The 22,275-nt window shown below is 46.1% G+C and overlaps 2 protein-coding genes across 6 annotated transcripts in view; one reads left to right on the forward strand and one right to left on the reverse strand.

The window, feature by feature from the left end:
* Window positions 1-9,059, forward strand: tmem268 (transmembrane protein 268). Of its 4 annotated transcripts, none has more exons than XM_061255586.1 (9): window positions 1-25; window positions 1,815-1,966; window positions 3,597-3,691; window positions 4,336-4,443; window positions 4,830-4,988; window positions 6,188-6,298; window positions 6,564-6,653; window positions 7,487-7,705; window positions 8,185-9,059. In XM_061255586.1, exons 2-9 carry the CDS (start codon window positions 1,849-1,851, stop codon window positions 8,350-8,352), a joined length of 1,068 nt encoding a protein of 355 aa, XP_061111570.1. In that variant the 5' UTR covers window positions 1-25; window positions 1,815-1,848; the 3' UTR covers window positions 8,353-9,059. The 4 variants fall into 4 exon arrangements, with proteins under 4 accessions (XP_061111570.1, XP_061111569.1, XP_061111571.1 ...); XM_061255585.1 differs by lacking the exon at window positions 1-25 and adding an exon at window positions 845-970; XM_061255587.1 differs by lacking the exon at window positions 1-25 and adding an exon at window positions 845-970 and having other exon boundaries at window positions 7,487-7,764; window positions 8,185-8,285.
* Window positions 9,060-14,065: 5,006 nt separating this feature from the next.
* prrt1 (proline-rich transmembrane protein 1) overlaps window positions 14,066-22,275 on the reverse strand; it is a 9,162-nt gene continuing 952 nt past the window's right edge. The window contains exons 1-5 of one of the 2 annotated variants that reach the window (XM_061255859.1): window positions 22,052-22,275; window positions 21,532-21,543; window positions 18,626-18,978; window positions 14,487-14,696; window positions 14,066-14,242 (exon numbers count right to left, since the gene is read on the reverse strand). The exon at window positions 22,052-22,275 is cut by the window's right edge and continues 952 nt beyond it. In XM_061255859.1, coding sequence (XP_061111843.1) covers window positions 14,066-14,242; window positions 14,487-14,696; window positions 18,626-18,978; window positions 21,532-21,543; window positions 22,052-22,070 — 771 coding nt within the window. In that variant the 5' untranslated portion in view covers window positions 22,071-22,275. The remainder of the gene's footprint in view (window positions 14,243-14,486; window positions 14,697-18,625; window positions 18,979-21,531; window positions 21,544-22,051) is intronic. The other variant, XM_061255860.1, reaches the window with a different exon arrangement.

Raw genomic sequence — 22,275 nt, forward strand, 5'->3', positions numbered from 1 at the left:
GACTTCGCCGGGACTACAATTAACGGTAGGACACATACACACATACACACTGCCTACGTTAGGCAGCACAACAGCATACTAAGTGCCTTCTCTCTGTCCTACTACAACTGTGCATTAGTGCCCTGTCACAAATCCACTTCAAAACCTCACCCTCGGGGGTTAGAGGTAAAAATACCCGTGGCCATGCCTACTGTACTGAACATGCTGTTTTTGTGTTTGCTGTCTGGTGGTGGAGAAACATGTCAGTTCTAGCTAACAATACCGACATATCTGCTATTCAAAACCCGGGACACAGACACATTTCTTACTCGCACTGAGTTCTTTATCTGAAAACCATTAAATAATAATAATTAATTAATTTTTAGTGTAACCTATTTTGGTTTTAAAAATGTTTCTGTTTATATTTAGTTTCTTTTCTTTTCCACTCAATGTATGAGTTCACTGTGATTAAAATGATCACTAATACACACACACACACACACACACGCGCGTGTTTGCACACACACTATGCATCTCACCTGAAGCTGACTGAGAAGACATAAGTCTTTATTTCAAATTAAAATTAGATTGCAAAACATGTTTGTGTTTGATAGAGAGAAAGAGAAAGAGACTGTGCCTAATTTGGGGAAATTGACTATTTGGCTTCTGAATTCAATTTGAATTTGAATTTCCCTAGTTAAACAGATGGTCCAAAGCTCGGTCAGACAGAGAAAAAGAACAAAGGAGTGATCAGGCGTGCTAAAAGCTTTTTGACACCACTACGATAAAATGTGCCCCCTCTACTCGCAAGCCTCTGAGAGAACCAGGGCGAGAAAGTAAAAGAGAAAGAGACAGAAAGCGAGAGAGACAGAGGGAGAGTGAAAGAGAGAGAGACAGAGAGATCAAGAATGAGCAACAGGGAAGTCAGTTGCAAAACCTCTCGCTGGATACCAGGTCAATAATCTACGAAGGAGTGAAATAACATCTTCAGGTATGTGGACACATCTTACTCTGACACGACGCGGTTGACATGGCAGTCACAGGATTCCGGGCTGAAGAGTCCTGTGTGTCCGGTGTGTTATGCACTGGCTGAAGAGTCCTGTGTCTCCGGTGTGTTATGCACTGGCTGAAGAGTCCTGTGTCTCCGGTGTGTTATGCACTGGCTGAAGAGTCCTGTGTCTCCGGTGTGTTATGCACTGGCTGAAGAGTCCTGTGTCTCCGGTGTGTTATGCGTGTGGAGATTCTCCTGTACGACAGACATTTCTGCCAACAAAGAATTTGAATACACTTGGAACACGTGCTTTTGATGATTTTTAAGAAATCTCCTTTGTCCTTCCACGGTTTTTTAAGTCTGCTTCCAATGTTGGGGAGAAATCCCATTCTTATGTCTGAAACAAAAAGGGTTACCTTTGCATTGGGGATTTCCTGTTTTAAGAAGGGAAGTGGCTTGTGGTTGTGAGAAGTTGTGTGTACTGACTTTACCAAAACTGTTTTGCGCCTCTATTTTATCAGAATTCACCCTTACCTTTGTCTTACATGTTAACACAGTCGTTACAACCTCAGTTTAATGAGTGTGTTTTAGTGTTCGTCTTTATGAAGAGAAAAATCAGTCTTTCACACAATGAGACCCTCAGCCACAGTGTGCACTGTGTGTGTGTGTGTGTGACTGTGTGTACTGTGTGTGTGACTGTAGTGTGTGTGCGTGAGTGTGTGTGGTGTGTGTGTGTGTGTGTGTGTGTGTGTGTTAATTGCAAGCTCAGTTGCCCAGCAGTGTCCAACTCTGCTGTACATTATTTGTATCGTACTTATACTTTTTATTTTATCTATATCACAAGATCTCTGGGTAAATTGTTCACCGGCGTAAATTACATGGAGGGTGGAGCAACTCCACCTCATGTGGACCAATGGGACACCAGAAACAGCGAGACACACCCCAGGCCACTGAGGACCCAATCAGATGGAAGCAGAGTGGTCCAGCGGACCAATGGTATGGCCATTGTGAAACGGTTCTGTTTCCCCAAGTAAATGCTGAATCAGATTTTTCATGTACCACACATCTGTTAACATCCGTATCGTCTGTAATAAGATTATTATTCTCATTATTATTATTATTATTATTATACTGTAAAACATCAAAATGAAACTTTTTCCCCGCTCCCTCTCTCACACACTTTCTCCCTTGCTGTTTCTCTACATTCACATATTCTGTCACTCAGTACCCCATTTACCCTTTTCCCTCTCTCTCCCTCTCTCTCTCCCTATCTTTCTCTCTCTCCCTCTCTCTCACTGTATGTCATATCACATTGTCTCTCTCTCTCTCTCTCTCTCTCACTGTATGTCATATCACATTCTCTCTCTCTCTCTCTCTCTCTCTCTGTATGTCATTATCTCTCTCGCTTCCTCTGTCACTTCCTCCCTCCCTCACCCCTTTATCTTTCCTTTCCATCTGTGTCGAAGTGTATGAGCCAGACACCAAACCCCGACTTGCTCCTGACAAGCTGGTTGGTGCATTGCATGGCAGCCAATCGCTGTGTGTGAGTGTGTGTGTGTGTGTGTGTGTGTGTGAGTGTGTGTGTGTGTGAATGGGTGAATGAGAAGCGTCAATTGTAAATTTGACGCAAATTTTTCTCCTTCTCTTTCTTTCTCCTCCCCTTGCTCCCGTTCTCCATCCTCAAAGCAGGAAATAAAAAATGTGGATGGTCACTGTCTCCCTTTCCTCCTGTGAGGATGGTCACTGTCTCCCTTTCCTCCTGTGAGGATGGTCACTGTCTCCCTTTCCTCCTGTGAGGATGGTCACTGTCTCCCTTTCCTCCTGTGAGGATGGTCACTGTCTCCCTTTCCTCCTGTGAGGATGGTCACTGTCTCCCTTTCCTCCTGTGAGGATGGTCACTGTCTCCCTTTCCTCCTGTGAGGATGGTCACTGTCTCCCTTTCCTCCTGTGAGGATGGTCACTGTCTCCCTTTCCTCCTGTGAGGATGGTCACTGTCTCCCTTTCCTCCTGTGAGGATGGTCACTGTCTCCCTTTCCACCTGTGAGGATGGTCACTGTCTCCCTTTCCTCCTGTGAGGATGGTCACGGTCTCCCTTTCCTCCTGTCCCTACACCTGTGACTGCCATGTCAACCATGTTCTGTGACAGTACAATGTGTCCACATACCTGAAGATGTTATTTCTCTCCTTAGCGGACTATAGGCCTGGTCCAGGAAGAGCTTTTATCACTACCTGTTGCTCATGCTCTCTCTCTGTCTGTCTCTCTCTATATCTGTCTCTCACTAACCCCCTCTTTCTCTCCTCCTATATCTCTCTATATCTGTCTCTCACTAACCCCCCTTTCCTCCTCCTCTCTCTCTCTCTCTCTCTCTCTCTCTCTCTCACTAACCCCCCCTCTTTATTGGCATGAAATACATTGGTACTGTAAACATTGCCAAAGCATACACACAGAAACCAAACAGTGATACATTATAGCAAGAATACAAAAAATCTATATAAAAGCTATATAATGATGATATAATAATAATGATAATAATAATAATAATAGGTAATAATGCAGGCATTATTAATAATAATACATATAATACAAGTAAGTTAATAATATGATATTATATCTCACCGTCTCCAGGCCTGCGCATCATGGTGGTGCCCAGCTCCTCTGTGCTCTGTCCCTCCTTCGATCTGTCGCTGTGCAGAACCCTGCTGGAGAGAGACGGCCTACAGGTTAGAGTGCGGCCTCCCGCAGGGCTCTACCTCTACCTGTATCTGCACCTGTAAGCATGTCTGTCCTTGTAGCTGTAGCCCACCTGTAAGCATGTCTGTCCTTGTAGCTGTATCTGCACCTGTAAGCACATCTGTCTTTGTAGCTGTATCTGCACCTGTAAGCATGTCTGTCCTTGTAGCTGTATCCCACCTGTAAGCATGTCTGTCTTTGTAGCTGTATCCCACCTGTAAGCATGTCTGTCCTTGTAGCTGTATCTGCACCTGTAAGCATGTCTGTCCTTGTAGCTGTATCTGCACCTGTAAGCATGTCTGTCCTTGTAGCTGTATCTGCACCTGTAAGCATGTCTGTCCTTGTAGCTGTATCCCACCTGTAAGCATGTATGTCCTTGTAGCTGTATCTGCACCTGTAAGCATGTCTGTCCTTGTAGCTGTATCTGCACCTGTAAGCATGTCTGTCCTTGTAGCTGTATCTGTAGAATGACGAAATTATATCTGTTCATGTCACACACAACTGTATTTTATAGTTCTCGTTATATTTTTGACACTTTCATTCATACATTTGTTGCTGTCGCTTTAAAACAATGTTCATGTTTGTTGTTGCTGTTCCTCACCTCATTTCCCCGAAACCCTAACCTCCCCCGCAGGTCCCAGCCCAAGATTTCGAAACCCCACTACATAAAGCGTTGGATTCTGCGTCCGTCCGAAGATTCCTTTTCTTCAATTCCGCTTTCTTCCATTTCCTAATGGCACCGGTGAGTGAGAGAGCAGATTTCAGGAACTTAATTTTGCCCAAAAAGGAAGTCCCTCAGCAGTGTACATGACACAGAGCGATCATTCGTCAAAAAAGACTAAAACACCGAATGAATCAAACAGTTAAAAAAATGTAAAGAGGCTGGAATTGTGTAATTGTGTAATTCCCGCAGTTAAGTGTCTTGCTCAGGGACACTTCGACACAGCCCAGGCGGGGGATTGAACCGGCAACCCTCTGACTGCCAGACGACTGCTCTCACTGCCTGAGCCAATGAGACGACTGCTCTCACTGCCTGAGCCAATGAGATGACTGGTCTCACTGCCTGAGCCAATGAGACGACTGCTCTCACTGCCTGAGCCATGTCGCCCTCTCTCCCTGCCTCTGCAGCTGCTGTATGTGGTGCTGTGGTGTGGTCTGTACTCCACCCTGCACATGTTCCTCGGTCTGCGGCTCGCCTCCCTTTGGGTCCTGTGTCTGTCAACCTCCCTGGGGTCCTTCCTCCTCACCACCGCCATCCTCCTCCTCCTCAGCCACAGCAACAAGCAGGTGAGTCGTCCGCCCTTCCTCCTCACCTCAACCATCCTCCTCTTCCTCAGCAACAAACAGGTGAGCCATCTGGGCAAAAGGTAAAAGGTTATTGAATGTCATGGCAGGCCAGTGGGAAGATCACTGAAACAAAACAGAAACAGAACTTCAACACGCTGGTCATATGGCCTCGTAGGCCATGACGCCCATGTCCATCTTATCCGTGTGGCCCTATCTCCTTCTGACGGGATGACCTGGGTTTTGTTACTTGCCGTTCTTTGTTATTTTTCTGATTCAAAGTGTATGCTTAATTCATGTTAATGTTTTTATATGTCTGATGCTGTCTTGGCCAGGCCTCTCTGGTAAAAGAGATATAATATCTGAAGATAAAGGTTAAATAAGGATTACATAACAAAAAGTTTAGGAGATCTCATTCACAGAATCATACAGAAGTGCATAAATGAAGGTTTAGGTGAACAGCCAAAACAGATTCAAATCATCAGCACATAGCAGCCATAGAAGCAGTCAGCACATGCACCTACAAAGTTATATTAATATATATATTATATTATTAATATATGTTGCTAGACTGCCAGACCTGGGTGGAATACATATTTTGTGTTTTGGATTCAAATACTTGCATTTTTACTCTCTGCTCAATTGATCTTGCCTTGGTGCAATTGAGGCAACCAAGAGGACCAGAAAGTGGGGTTTGCATTTTTTGAGAATATTTCATAGGTTCCAATATTTCACCCAGGGTTCAGATTGTTTTTGTAAAATGTATATAAATATATTGGTAATATATCTTCCCCAGGTCATACTGATGAAGCATAGCATAACAAAACCTAATGAATAGGTTTTGTCTGAAAGTTTTGTCAAAATGGGGACGCCATTGCTTCCCATTTCTTATAGGCTAGCGAATATTACATCAGCATTAGAATGTTCAGTTAAGAGCATTCTAATCATACAGTATTTGCGACCTCGCACTTAACACGTTTTTTTTTGTTGTTGCAAGATTCTAAGTCAGTGTTCCAGAACTTCCAATTACCGGCAGTGATCGTTACATCAGCATTAGAATGTTCAGTTAAGAGCATTCTAATCACATATCAGTGACCTCACACATGTTTGGGCTTCTGGGTTTGCCCTCTGCTGTTACCATGACGCCGCACACCACACAGCTGCGGTGTCCGTTGACGTGTGTTCGGGGACTCTTCCTGCAGATCAATGTCAATATCGACGTGAGGCTGGTTCAGGTGAACGAGCACCTGCTCAGACACAACCTGCTGGTGGGCGTGGCAGACTGGGTGCGCCAGTGTTCCGGGACTCTCCAGGTAAACGACTGTATATTAAACCAAAGATACAGGTAAAAAAATAGGAAACGATATGGTCATAGGAAGGTAGGAAGGTGCTACGGTAACTGCAATGTTATAAAATACAGGTAACCGCTATGTTATAAGATACAGGTAAGCTCTTTGCTCTAAGATATAGGTAAGCTCTATGTTTAATACATATACATTCTTTCTCTCTCTCCCTCTTTTTAATCTCTTTATGAACTGGTCAGAAATATTTCTTTAAAATTGTTCTCTCTCTCCCCAGCTGTTCTGTGTGCACTGGGACCTGACCCAGTGTCAGATATCTCTGACTGATGCCCTGGAAGAGATGAGCTTTGCCAGGGATGAAACACAGGTGTGTTGGTCATGGAACCTGACCAAATTCTGAACCAATCCAATTCAAATTCTGAACCAATCCAATCTCTGCACATTCTCTCACACCCCCAGGAATACTGCAGCTCAAATTAATTCACTCCAATGTGCTCGCTTTACCCAATACAATCCATTCAGCAGCTAGCATCTCTCAGACACTCCACACAGGACTACAGGAGACAGCTAGCATCTCTATACATTCCACACAGAACTACAGGAGACAGCTAGCGTCTCTATACGCTCCACACAGGACTACAGGAGACAGCTAGCATCTCTGTACACTCCACACAGAACTACAGGAGACAGCTTGCATCTATCACACACTCTACACAGGACTACAGGAGACAGCTAGCATCTCTATACGCTCCACACAGAACTACAGGAGACAGCTAGCATCTCCATACGCTCCACACAGAACTACAGGAGACAACTAGCATCTCTCACTCATGGTGCCTGGAAATGCCTGGGATGTACGTATCTGACCTTGGTCAAATACATAAATATTTTGGATTTAAATATTTTTCTAAGCTTTACTGAGCTTGTCTGGTGTATTTTAACCTATGAAATACTATCAAAAAGTACCTTCTGGTCCTCTTGGTTGGCTCAATTACACCAGGCAAGATCAACTGAGCACAGAAGAATATTTGAATACAAAGAATTTGACCCAGGTCTGGTACGCAACAAGTCTTCCATATAAGAGGACCTGGTATTGTTTTGTACTGTACTCCCTATTTTGGTGCCTGCAGCCCATTGGCTAGATTTACCCCCATCCAACAAGGGCTCGCTCTGACATTCCTCTCAACCTCTCTCTGTCAGTCCAAGCTCCAAAAAAACATGTCCTACCTCAGCCTGGTGTCAAAGGTCACGACCTTTGACCTGGGGGAGGGGTCGACGGGCCTGGAGGAGTCTGACGAGGAGAGACCCCTGCTGGTGGACAGTGAAAGCCAAGGGTGCAGTACCCCTGCCAGCCAGAGGGCGGAGACAAAGCTCACCAAGGACTACAGCCTAGTGCCAGGCCGTCATCTCTCTGTCCAGGTCACCTCTAAATGATCATATTTTACTGTGAATGTGCTGTACATTCAGGTGCTGCAGAGGTTTGTGATCAGTGCTGCAAATAGTATGTTTCTAATATCTGCTGGAGAATTGACTTAATCCAAATCCAGTAAATCTGATGACACAAATTTAAGCAAAATCCGTTCCGAAGACTGAGTGAGCTGCACAGCCGACCGCATGCCACAAAGGCTCAAAGACACCCGACTGTATATGTGTGTCTGTTGAAGTCTGGACTGTTCATTTAGGGCTGAAGCCTGGAGAGCTGCCATGTCTGTGGCTTTTGACCGTCATTCTGCGCTTGGCAGAAAGCCATTCGCTCAGTTAACTCACCTGGTGTACGGTCTGCGATGATTTCAATGTGATGAAAGAAAACCTAATAAATACCTAATGAAGTGCTTGGTGAGCATACATATAACAGAAAGATAATGCTATCTGTTGCTTGCTCTGTCATTTTGTTGCAGGCCACAGCACAACAACTTTTACTGACCTACAGTGCTACCTATGTGAGGCTCCTGGTATCTGAGAAGCTCCCGCGTGTACCACAGCGCCCCCAACAGTCTGGGATGTCTCACTGCACCGTTGCGCCAATCTGTCTCTGTCAGTACGTACAGAGGACTGTCCTCAGATAGAACACGGTGGGGGGGCGTTGACACAAGACAGAATTCTGAGGAGTTCTGGGACATTCTGGGGCAATGCAACATTCCAGACAGAGGCATTCCAATGGAGAAATAGCATGTTCTCGCTTAAAGTTCAGAACTCTGTTTGTTACACACATCATATTCAGTATTATTATTATTATTATTATTATTATTATTATTATTATTATTGTCATCATTGTAATTGTTTCTATTGGTGTTGTTGTAATTCATGAAATAATAACAGTGCTGATGATTATTATTGCCATAAGCACTGTCATGTGTTTGATGTCGTGTGACAATGTTATCATTGTCTTATGTATTTATTTTTATTTTTTATTGTTGCTGTTACTGATGGTGATTAGGAGCTAAACTGCTGTTTCAGTGGAGCCTGGGTGTTATGCAATGGGCGGTGATTGATTTCAAACCTAAAATGGCCATCCAGTATTATTTGGATCACAAATAGCTCACTGTTGTGAGCTATTTTTAAGCACAACACAAATCAGTTGTTTTTCTCTGTCCTTATTATGTGTTGAGAGGGGCTTATCTGTGTGGTTAAGCCACCAAGAATGAGACATTTAGGAAGAAAAAGAGAACAAGAAAGGGAATTATATTTATCCTGGTTAAATCCTTTGTTTCCTGACAAAGCTTCTGTGTTTGTGTTTAAATGTGTCACTGCAACATTGCTTTAGCAATATTTATGGATGTTCTTCAGCCAATGAAACATCTTGAAAGTGAAAGATAGAAGGAGATATTGAGAGATAGAGAGAGAGACAAATGATGATTTTGTTTTGCCAGTATACATTACACGCAACTGACTCCAATAAAGCAGTTTGAATTGAACTGAACCGGATAAGAGGAATAGAGAGAGAGAGAGAGAGAGAGAGGGAGCAAGAGAGAGACGGAGAGCGAGAGTGAGGTAGAGAGAGAGAGAGCGAGAGAGAGACTGTGAGAAGCAGCAACCAGGTAAAAAATATCAGCTCAAAAACATGTATCTCTAGTTTACACTCACTGAGCACTTTATTAGGTATTTATTAGACTTATGTTTTTGACTTACTGGTCTTCTGCACGTTGTGTGTTCAGAGATGCTCTTCTGCATACCACTGTTGACCAGTCTGGCCCTTCTCCTCTGACCTCTCTCATTAGCAATGCATTTTTGCCCACAGAACTGCTGCTCAATAGATGTTTTTTTGTTTTTCACACCATTCTCTGCAACCTCTAGAGACTGTTGTGCATGAAAATCCCAGGAGATCAGCAGTTTGAGATACTCAAACCACCCTGACTGGCACCAACAATCATTCCACAGTGAAAGTCACTTAGATCACATTTCTTCCCCAGTCTGACATTTGGTCTGAAAAACAGCTGAACCTCTTGACCATATCTGCATGCTATTATGCATTTAGTTGCTGCTACATGATTGGCTGATTAAATATTTGCATTAACAGGATGGTCACCGAGTGTATATTCAGAATGATGGAGGAGCAGGGTTGTTTGTGGAATACATATACACAGATACGCCTGCATTTGTGTGAGACAGGGAGGGTGATTAGTGTGTCTGCTAACTCAGTTTAGTGTAGGGGCCGGTTGGGTCAGTGTGTGTGTGGGGGTGGGGGGTGGTGTTAATGAAAAGAGAGAATGCCTTGTTGGAGGCCAAATTAAACGATAGCAGAGACGCCGGGTTCTCTTTGGGAAGCTAAACGGCCATCTGTGATCCTGCTGCGACAGTCTGCTCTCAGTGCCCTGCACACACACACACTAACTCACACACACACGCACACATACACACGCACTCACACACGCACGCACTCACATAAACACACACACACACTCACACGCACGCACACACTCAGTGTCCAGTCAGTCAGTGTGTATATACTGTATTAACCCTCTCTCTCAGTGCAGTGTTAATGTACTGTAGTATCCAGTCAGTCAGTGTGTATGTACTGTATTAACCCTCTCTCAGTGCAGTGTTAATGTACTGTAGTGTCCAGTCAGTCAGTGTGTATATACTGTATTAACCCTCTCTCTCAGTGCAGTGTTAATGTACTGTAGTGTCCAGTCAGTCAGTGTGTATATACTGTATTAACCCTCTCTCTCAGTGCAGTGTTAATGTACTGTAGTGTCCAGTCAGTCAGTGTGTATATACTGCATTAACCCTCTCTCTCAGTGCAGTGTTAATGTACTGTAGTGTCCAGTCAGTCAGTGTGTATATACTGCATTAACCCTCTCTCTCAGTGCAGTGTTAATGTACTGTAGTGTTCAGTCAGTCAATGTGTATGTACTGTATTAACCCTCTCTCTCGCAGTATAAATCTCTCTCGCAGGTAAAGACACTTTTCATGACATACCCTCCAGATGTATATCATGTATATAGAGTATGTAATCGGAATTTTGAGACACGTAATGTCATAACACATTCAGCTTATACTGAAACAGAGAGAGGAAGATAAAGAGAGGGAGGGAGAGGAGAGAGAGAAAGAGAGAGAGGAGAGAGAGTGAATCAGGGCAATTATAAATAACAGTAAAAAGAAGAAAGAAGCAGAGAAAGTGAAGGAGAGAGGAAGAGAAAGAGATAGAGAGAGGGAAGGATGGAGAGAGAGCTGTCTACTGCCGCCCATTCTTGCACAACCAAACACTTTTCCTTTATTCAAATAACTGAATTGATTTGCTGCAGATGTCATCGATTACACACTTGAACATAATCAACATAAAAAAGAAAAAAAAAATCAAATGTACACAAGATATTTGGCAACTTTATAAGAACAAGCAATCGGATACATTTACAAGCTTCGAAAGAAAAATTACCTTATTTTCAGGTAACCATACACAACTTGTTACGAGTGCCCACTCCAAAATCATCAGCTAACAGCAACGGATTTCACCACTTAGTTTGAGACGCACTGTAACGGTCACTATCGATGCTAGCTGTGAACCTAATTCTAACAAACGTACAGCAGATTTCAGTGTGCATGGGGGTAGGTTCACTAGACTTTAAGGCTAACAGTATTTTCTGGAAAAATCAAAACAATAACTTGCTTGAAAATAGCCCATATAAATTAGACCACGTGCACAGAATAACAATATGATATCGATAGCAATTATAACAAGGCATTATTCCATAATAAATAACTAAATTAATTAATTAATTAATACAGAGATAAATAAATAACCTGGCACACTGATGATTGCACATATTTACAAGATTTAGACAAATTTAAGCTTTTATAATAGAATTATATTCCTCCATTTAAAAAATAGCTGTGAAATTTATCTCACTCTTTTACTCTTAAGAAGGGCAGTGAGGTTGAAAAAGAAGACGTTGAAGAAGTTTCTTCTTTGTGTGCATGACAGACAAAAACATTGATGATAGAAAGCAAAAACAGAGAGAGATAAGGACTGAAGCGGAAGGTTTTAGAAAAATTTGGAAAGAAAATGCCTTAGAATGTGTAGTAAGACGTACGTATAAACTCCACTTTCCCCTTTAGCAATTCAATCAAACGAAACACCCCCCGTTTCAGTTTCCCTCTGCACCACTGCTCTGACTCAGTGGCAGTTACCCAGGGTGGCCATTTTGGCTCTGACAGAGACGGCTCTTTGTAAAGCATCTCAAAGGAGAATAAATGCATGATAAATTAATACATTAATAAATCTGAGCCAAAATGGCGCCGGACCAAGTTTCCGGAAAGTGATGGTGATGAATGGAAACGGGCTGACTGCAAAGAAGAAGGAAAAAAACAACAGCGTTTGAAGAAGCTCACACAATAATCCTGTCACCTATTCTCGGGTTAAAAGTGGTGCATCTTGGGAAACAGTCCCCATTTAATGTCCAGTACTCTGCTGGCTCTCCTCCTCCCCTGTCAACGGAGACGATATTCGAGAATGTGTCCGAATTAAATTTCAGCCAAGGGTCAACCCTGAACTTTTCTGCGGGGAAGAGAAGAATCCAACTGTCTCCCCGCTGCTGACAACCAGCCACTGCAGACAACCACCCACTGCAGACAACCACCCACTGCAGACAACCCACTGCAGACAACCCACTGCAGACAACCCACTGCAGACAGCCAGCCACTGCAGACAACCAGCCACTGCAGAACTGCTTTTAGTCCGGGTTCAGCACTGCTCACCCACCCTAGTTTTATGCTCTTACTAAAAGGAGGTTATCTAAAGGCTGGACTGTAAATATATTGCACTTTTTTAGTCAATGCAGATTTTTTGGGTTCGTTTTCAGAAGCCGACTTAGAGGCCTCCATCTCTCCTAGCTCAGGTCTGCAGTTTTGGTGACAGCACAGGATTGGTCGCGGTTGGCTGTTTGCATATCTGGCAGTTGGCTCAACGGTCACTAATTCAAATCACTAAATGCACTCACCCCTCCCCCCTTTTCTCCTTCGAAGTCCAGAGAGAGGACGAAAAACCATAACTGCACACAGAATTAGAATGCAGCTTTGAGTTCACACGATGTCTGGACAGATGGCCAGCACGGCAGGAATAATCACATATAGAAGCAATACTGCATATTGGCCATAAAGTCAAAGATCAGAATATGAAGTACAAAAAAATAAATACAAATAAATAAAATGCAATTACTGAAATACACTGAATAATTGTAGCTCGACAACTAGTCGCGATTCATCAGTCATCTATCGCTAAAAGTCACATGAGCCGACAGAGTCCCAAAACCAGTTAAGGTGTGTGAGATCACAAGTATGTGATTAGAATGTTCTTAACTGTACATTCTAACGCTGATGTAACAGTCAATACGGAAAGCGAGTTCTAGAACACTGACTTGAAATTTTGAGCAAACACTGCAAACAAATATACTCTTCAAAAGGGCTAAAACTACGTGTGTTAAATAAAAACACCACCATGTGAAATAGATTAATCCCCCCCCCCCCACCCCAAGGACAAGCATCTTCTGTGTGTCGTAAAGCATTTGGCAATTCTGTGGAAAACAAAGTGAGATTGTAAACTAAACCTGGAGTATGTACCTGCACAAATAACCAACTCCCATTTTCCTTTATTCAATAACGCTACATTGCTCCGTATTTTCTACTCAATGAGCTATTGAAAACAGGCCTCTTGTGTACATGTGTATTTGTGTCCGAGTATGCAGTGTGTATGTGTGTGTGTGTGTGTGTGTGTGTGTATGAGAGAGAGAGATATGTGTTCGAGGCCTCAATGTATTTCTGTGCTAAAAATCTTCAATTTGTTCATTATTGATGTTGTAGTCCAGGTGTGATGCACGGACCCATCTGAGGTCCATTCCCATTTCAATTCCAGAAATTAACGGACACTGAAATTAAATTCATGAACTGACAAAAAAAAAATACAGAATAGAAATGTTCTATGAGTATGTTTTTTGTTTGCCAATTAATGAATCCAACTGCAGTTCAGTGAACACCCCGCACATTAACCCCTGGCCTACCCCAGCATGCACAAGGCTCCCAGCCCACCTGGGGAAAATACGTAATTGCTTTGGATTCAAATACACTTCTGTGCTCGATTCATCTTGCCTGGTGCAGTTGAGCCAAGCAAGAGGACCGGAAGGCGGGGGGGGGGGGGGGGGGAAATCATCAAAGCGTCAAAAAGTATTCAAATCTGAAACGATTACGTATTTGATGAAGGTCTGGCTCTTGCCGTCGCCGTGGTTACCCCCCCCCCCCCCCCGCTCCCCCGGCCGTGGTTACCCCCCCTCCCACCCCCCCCGTTGCTCAGGGTTCCCAGTCGTCGTCATGGTGCTGCGAGGCGATGATGACCACCACGGTGAGGATGGTGCACAGCACCATGGAGGCGATGCCCACCGCCAGGCTGATGAAGGAGAAGTTCCGCGCCTCACGAGACGCGATCTCCGCCGAAACCATGTCCCCCCGCGCCACCGCTGTGCGCACCTGAGAGAGAGAGGAGGAGGGGGGGGGGGGTTCAGCCTCTTAAGGCTCAACACACTTTTATCTTTAATACCAGGAATGACTCTGGTTGCCCTTCTTTGAACCTTTTCCAGCACCTCTGAAACACATGCAGGCACACAAACACACACACACACACACACACACACTCACATACACACGGACACTCACACACACACGCACACACACACACTAACACACACACATACACTCACACACACACACACACCTGCACAGCCTTGATAATGGCGATAATGCCAGTGGGCCAGAAGCAGCAGACGGTGGTGAGCACAGCGATGGGCAGGTAGTCGTGTGGTGGTCGCCGCGGCTCCATCAGGGCAATACCCGGGGGCATCTGCATGGCCATCTGCCCCGGGGCAACCATCTGCCCCGGGGCAACTCCTGGGTGGGGTCCACCCCCCGGCAGGTAGGGCTGACCCTGAGAGAGAGAGTGTGAGGAAAAGAGAAAAACCTTGACAATGCACAGACTCAGTGAGCACAGCCTGGCTGTGGAAAAAGGCTGAGAAGGCAAACTGTGCCCACAGTCAGGGAGAGGTGGAGACAGAGCTACGCACTGCAGTCAGGGAGTGGAGGAGACAGAGCTACGCACTGCAGTCAGGGAGTGGAGACAGAGCTACACACTGCAGTCAGGGAGTGGAGGAGACAGAGCTACGCACTGCAGTCAGGGAGTGGAGGAGACAGAGCTACGCACTGCAGTCAGAGAGTGGAGGAGACAGAGCTACGCACTGCAGTCAGGGAGTGGAGGAGACAGAGCTACGCACTGCAGTCAGGGAGTGGAGGAGACAGAGCTACACACTGCAGTCAGGGAGTGGAGGAGACAGAGCTAGGCACTGCAGTCAGGGAGTGGAGGAGACAGAGCTACGCACTGCAGTCAGGGAGTGGAGGAGACAGAGCTACGCACTGCAGTCAGGGAGTGGAGGAGACAGAGCTACACACTGCAGTCAGGGAGTGGAGGAGACAGAGCTACACACTGCAGTCAGGGAGTGGAGGAGACAGAGCTACACACTGCAGTCAGGGAGTGGAGGAGACAGAGCTACGCACTGCAGTCAGGGAGTGGAGGAGACAGAGCTACGCACTGCAGTCAGGGAGTGGAGGAGACAGAGCTACGCACTGCAGTCAGGGAGTGGAGGAGACAGAGCTACGCACTGCAGTCAGGGAGTGGAGGAGACAGAGCTACGCACTGCAGTCAGGGAGTGGAGGAGACAGAGCTACACACTGCAGTCAGGGAGTGGAGACAGAGCTACACACTGCAGTCAGGGAGTGGAGACAGAGCTACGCACTGCAGTCAGGGAGTGGAGGAGACAGAGCTACGCACTGCAGTCAGGGAGTGGAGGAGACAGAGCTACATACTGCAGTCAGGGAGTGGAGGAGACAGAGCTACACACTGCAGTCAGGGAGTGGAGGAGACAGAGCTACACACTGCAGTCAGGGAGAGGCGGAGACAGCTACGCACTGCAGTCAGGGAGTGGAGGAGACAGAGCAACACACTGCAGTCAGGGAGAGGTGGAGACAGAGCTACACACTGCAGTCAGGGAGTGGAGACAGAGCTACACACTGCAGTCAGGGAGTGGAGACAGAGCTACGCACTGCAGTCAGGGAGTGGAGGAGACAGAGCTACACACTGCAGTTAGGGAGAGGTGGAGACAGAGCTACACACTGCAGTCAGGGAGTGGAGACAGAGCTACACACTGCAGTCAGGGAGTGGAGGAGACAGAGCTACACACTGCAGTCAGGGAGAGGTGGAGACAGAGCTACACACTGCAGTCAGGGAGTGGAGACAGAGCTACACACTGCAGTCAGGGAATGGAGACAGAGCTACACAATGCAGTCAGGGAGTGGAGAGAGAGCTACACACTGCAGTCAGGGAGTGGAGACAGAGCTACACACTGCAGTCAGGGAGTGGAGACAGAGCTACATACTGCAGTCAGGGAGTGGAGACAGAGCTACACACTGCAGTCAGGGAGTGGAGACAGAGCTACACACTCACACTGCAGTCAGGGAGAGGTGGAGACAGAGCTACTCACTGCAGTCAGGAAGTGGAGACAGAGCTATGCACTGCAGTCAGAGAGTGGAGACAGAGCTACACACTGCAGTCAGGTAGTGGAGACAGAGCTATGCACTGCAGTCAGAGAGTGGAGACAGAGCTACACACTGCAGTCAGGGAGTGGAGACAAAGCTATACACTGCAGTCAGGGAGAGGTGGAGACAGAGCTACACACTGCAGTCAGAAAGTGGAGACAGAGCTACACACTGCAGTCAGGGAGTGGAGACAGAGCTACACACTGCAGTCAGGGTGTAGAGACAGAGCTACACACTCACACTGCAGTCAGGGAGAGGTGGAGACAGAGATACACACTGCAGTCAGAAAGTGGAGACAGAGCTACACACTGCAGTCAGGGAGTGGAGACAGAGCTACACACTGCAGTCAGGGTGTAGAGACAGGGCTACACACTCACACTGCAGTCAGGGAGAGGTGGAGACAGAGATACACACTGCAGTCAGGGAGTGGAGACAGAGGTACACACTGCAGTCAGGGAGAGGTGGAGACAGAGCTACACACTGCAGTCAGAGAGTGGAGACAGAGCTATGCACTGCAGTCAGGGAGTGGAGACAGAGCTACACACTGCAGTCAGAGAGTGGGGACAGAGCTACACACTGCAGTCAGGGAGTGGAGACAGAGCTACTCACTGCAGTCAGGGAGAGGTGGAGACAGAACTACACACTGCAGTCAGGGAGTGGAGACAGAGCTACACGCTGCAGTCAGGGTGTAGAGACAGAGCTACACACTCACACTGCAGTCAGGGAGAGGTGGAGACAGAGATACACACTGCAGTCAGGGAGTGGAGACAGAGCTACACACTGCAGTCAGGGAGTGGAGACAGAGCTACACACTGCAGTCAGGGAGAGGTGGAGACAGAGCTACACACTGCAGTCAGGGAGAGGTGGAGACAGAGCTACTCACTGCCGCCAGGGAGTGGAGACAGAGCTACACACTGCAGTCAGGGAGAGGTGGAGACAGAGCTACACACTGCAGTCAGGGAGAGGTGGAGACAGAGCTACACACTGCAGTCAGGGAGAGGTGGAGACAGAGCTACACACTGCAGTCAGAAAGTGGAGACAGAGCTACACACTGCAGTCAGGGAGTGGAGACAGAGCTACACACTGCAGTCAGGGTGTAGAGACAGAGCTACACACTCACACTGCAGTCAGGGAGAGGTGGAGACAGAGATACACACTGCAGTCAGGGAGTGGAGACAGAGCTATGCACTGCAGTCAGGGAGTGGAGACAGAGCTACACACTGCAGTCAGGGAGTGGAGACAGAGCTACTCACTGCAGTCAGGGAGAGGTGGAGACAGAGCTACACACTGCAGTCAGGGAGTGGAGACAGAGCTACACGCTGCAGTCAGGGTGTAGAGACAGAGCTACACACTCACACTGCAGTCAGGGAGAGGTGGAGACAGAGATACACACTGCAGTCAGGGAGTGGAGACAGAGCTACACACTGCAGTCAGGGAGTGGAGACAGAGCTACACACTGCAGTCAGGGAGAGGTGGAGACAGAGCTACACACTGCAGTCAGGGAGAGGTGGAGACAGAGCTACACACTGCAGTCAGGGAGTGGAGACAGAGCTACACGCTGCAGTCAGGGAGTGGAGACAGAGCTACACACTGCAGTCAGGGAGTGGAGACAGAGCTACACACTGCAGTCAGGGAGTGGAGACAGAGCTACACACTGCAGTCAGGGAGTGGAGACAGAGATACACACTGCAGTCAGGGAGTGGAGACAGAGCTACACATTGCAGTCAGGGAGTGGAGACAGAGCTACACCCTGCAGTCAGGGAGTGGAGACAGAGCTACGCACTGCAGTCAGGGAGTGGAGACAGAGCTACACACTCACACTGCAGTCAGGGAGTGGAGACAGAGCTACACACTGCAGTCAGGGAGTGGAGACAGAGCTACTCACTGCAGTCAGGGAGTGGAGACAGAGCTACACACTGTAGTCAGGGAGTGGAGACAGAGCTACACACTCACAATAGTAATATTACCATGAAACACAAGACATAATTGTATTGATATATCACTATTGCTATTATAATATTATTATCATTATTAATAGTAATATTATTTTTTATCAGTATTCACATTAGTATTGTTCGTATTATTATTATATATACTTATTACCCAGCACTGTCCCCCTTTTGTTAGTGTCATGCCCATTGTTATTCTCGTTCTTGTTTTTAGTACTATCAGAGAGATGATGATAATGACAGTCCTTTTATTACTGTTGCATGTGTGTACGTCTGTGTATACTTTTGCAAAATGATAAAAAATAATAATCATACTCACCGATGCCCCGATGGGGTACACAGGGACGTAGGCGGTGCAGGGCTGCAGCTGGAGGGGGTATCCCGGGTGAAGATACCCCGCAGGGGGGTGAGCGACAGCCCCCCCGGGGCCCTGCGTCTGCACCGTGTACCCCTGGGGCGGCCCAGGGGCCCCCGTGGGGCCACAGTGGAACTGGGTCTCCTGCAGGTACCCCTCGGAGGGCGGAGGTGGGGGAGCGGGGTAGTTGGGCTGGGGGCCGCAGATGGGCGGCGGGGGGTGTTGGGGCATGTTGGGGTCCTGGGAGGGCAGGTACGGGGGCGGCGGCATCGGGCCCATCTGCTGGGGGAGGGTCTGCCTTCCGGCATCTTCCAAACCTGAGAGAGAGGGAGAGAGAGAGAGAGAGAGGGGGAGAGAGAGAGAGAGAGTGAGGGAGAGAGAGGGAGAGGGAGACAGAGAGAGAGAGAGTGAGGGAGAGGGAGAGGGAGAGAGAGAGGGAGAGAGGGGAGAGAGAGAGGGGGAGAGAGAGGGGGAGAGGGAGGGAGAGAGGGGGAGAGAGAGAGAAAGAGAGGGGGGAGAGAGAGAGGGAGGGAGAGAGGGAGAGAGAGGGGGAGAGAGAGAGAGGGAGAGAGAAAGAGAGGGGGGAGAGAGAGGGAGAGGGGGGTTATTTTATTGTATTTATTTTATAATTATTTTATTTTCAGAAGAATGTGTTGTTTATTGTGTTATTACTAATATTATACACTCAGCGAGCTTTATTAGGTATTCATTAGCCTATCAACTTAGAGATTTGACTTGTTCTGTGTTCAGATATGCTCTTCTGCATACCACTGTTGTAATGTGCGGTTATTTGCATTACTGTCACCTTCCGGTCAGCTTTGACCAGTCTGGCCCTTCTCCTCTGACCTCTCTCATTAACAACATGTTCTTACCCGCAGAACTGCTGCTCACTGGATGTTTTTTGTTTTTCGCACCATTCTCTGCAAACTCTAGATAACTGCGTATAAATCTCAGGAGATCAGCAATTTATGAGATACTCAAATCACCCTGTCTGGCACCAACAATCATTCCCCTGTCAAACTCACATTTCTTACCCATTCTGTCATTTGGTCTGAAAAACAGTTGGACCTCTTGACCACGTCTGCATGCTTTTATGCATTTAGTTGCTGCCACATGATTGGCTGATCAAATATTGGCATTATCAGGGTGGTGTACAGGTCTACCCAATAAAATGGTCATTGAGTGTAAGTTTCATGTACTTTGGCAACAATGGTTGATTTCTATTCATGCCAATGAAGTGATTTGAATTTGAGAGAGAGAGAGAGAGAGAGAAAGAGATATCCATCCGCTTTGGCAATATTTACAGTTGTATTTCATGCCAATAAGCATTCTGAATCTGAATCATAATCCGAGAGAGAGAGAGAGAACGAGAGAGAGGGAGAGGGAGAGAGAGAGGGAGAGGGAGAGAGAGTACACTACAGTATAATAAAGGGGCAGTTAACCTAAAACATTTATGAAAGTATGTTTCCATATTTCCACTTACCCAGAGTACTATCTATCCATCCAGATAGTTTCGCTGAGATGTGACACATTTTCTAGATTATATAACTTTCTTTATATGCAGTACACCGCGATGTAATGGACCTCTACAGACCAGTCATTTTCTGGTCATCAATGTGCAAGAATTTACATTAGAAAAACGCAACAGCAGTGTCTGTTTCCAAATACAATTGCAGGTGCAGTTGATGAGTTACTCACGAACATCAACACCGCCCAAAAACACACAATGTCTTGTGTCTCCTTGCAGTCCGCTAAATTTCACAAACTAAAGTTCACAGCTGGCTAACGTACACTTTTAAAAAAATGTTCTGACATGCAAACCGAAATGTACAAGCAAACAGCTAAATTACTGATGAAGAGCACTCTGCCACTGTGCATTCCGGCTACTGCTTGTACAGACACAGTTGATGAGTCTCAGGAATACCAAAAATGGGCTTTGTTGATGTTTGCTGAGTAGCTGTGGCTTTATATTTGGGAAGAGGCACTGCTGTTGAATGTAGTGCGTCAATCAGCAGAGAAGGAGAGGCCCATTATATGACTGTGAACTGCATCTAAAAGTGTTGGGATTTGTCACATCTCAGTACATTAACACTGCACTGAGAGAGAGGGTTAATACACTATATACACACTGACTGACTGGACACTACAGCACATTAACACTGCACTGAGAGAGGGCTAATATAGTACATAATGTTGCCATTAATGTGATAGGACTTGGAACCCTACTGTCCTCTAGGGTCCTCTTCACACTTGTTCCTGTGTCCAATCAGCACTTCATTCTACGTCACTCTGGATAAGAGCATCAGCTAAATGCCTTGTAATGTAACGTAATGATAATTCTCTACAATTGTTTGTGGAGCCAGTGAGGTTCATTTGAATTTGATATGCTTAGAAAACAGAAAGTACCGTAACATCAAACTTATATTTATTGAGTGAATGAGAGTGAGTGAGAGAGACAGAGAGAGGGAGAGGGAGAGGGAGAGAGAGAGAGAGTGTGTGTGTGCTTGCGGATACAAGTTACATAACTGCAGATTCACCAGGGATATGTAGACCAGGGAACAGCCGATGGGACGGGGGGTAGGCAGGGGTACAGTTTAAAAGATGTAGGCCTACACTGCATACACAGCAAAATGTTCAATGTCTAATCACCCTTGCAGAGTGGGAAACATACGGTCCCTATTGGATTAATATGCACGCTGAGCTCAATCTAACACTGGAAATCTTACTGTGTACTGCGTATTTTGGCAATCTGTCACAGATTGACGGCGGTTTGCCTGGTGTAGATTTGTGGCTGCAGAACAAATTCAGTTTTGAAACCATCGTTGCCATGGTTATATATTTATTGGTTATCGTTCACTCAGTAATCTTACCTTGGTAACCTCCTCAGGTAAAACAAGAGAGCATATGAGAGAGGGAGACAATAATGGCAGGAATCACATTTCTGGGCCTTAGTGATTGACGGTTAGGCACACACACATACACATACACATAATACACATTCAATTCAAAAAGGGCTTTGGTGCGCCATAGCTTAATTGATATCTCCAGATAGATGCGCGCAAAGATATCGGGGGAAGAGAAACACAGACGCAGATAACGGGTATCTAGGTTGCCATAGACGTGGAGACAGAAAAACTGCAATATAAGGAATAACGGAAAACCAGATCGTGTACATCACAGCGGGGGAAAAGCAGTTGTGTGGCACACACACGCGATAATGACATATCAACTTATTCCAAATGTATCAATGTACCACTTTTGATCAGACAGACGATCGGGAGGACAGAGGTGGGGGCGGGTGGGGGCTGAGGGTGATAGGGGAGAGAGAAGGGGTTAAATGAATAATTAGCTAACACAGACCCAACAAAAACACGGGGAAAGAAATCCTACCGTGTTTTTCCGACGACATCTCGTGAAGCTATACCGTTTTTCTTTGTTCAACCTCCCTCGTCTCGCCCCGTTTCAGCCTGTGCGATTTCTAAGTATCCTAATTTTTTTTTTTTTCTTTCAACAAATAATGTGAAATGAAGAGGGCTTTCTGTTAGGCGGTCTGATTTCAAATCATCCTGATACCATGGTAATTATTACATATATATATTAACATAACTTATTTA

The sequence above is a fragment of the Conger conger genome, chromosome 9 (assembly GCF_963514075.1).
Source record: "Conger conger chromosome 9, fConCon1.1, whole genome shotgun sequence".
Lineage (NCBI taxonomy): Eukaryota > Metazoa > Chordata > Actinopteri > Anguilliformes > Congridae > Conger > Conger conger.

Bases quoted from the DNA above. Each gene is read 5' to 3' on its own strand.
- tmem268 (XM_061255586.1), top strand. From the start codon at position 1,849: ATGGAGGGTGGAGCAACTCCACCTCATGTGGACCAATGGGACACCAGA. The intron at 1,967-3,596 runs GTATGGCCATTG...CACCGTCTCCAG, and splicing joins AGTGGTCCAGCGGACCAATG to GCCTGCGCATCATGGTGGTG. The intron at 7,706-8,184 runs GTCACCTCTAAA...ATTTTGTTGCAG, and splicing joins GCCGTCATCTCTCTGTCCAG to GCCACAGCACAACAACTTTT.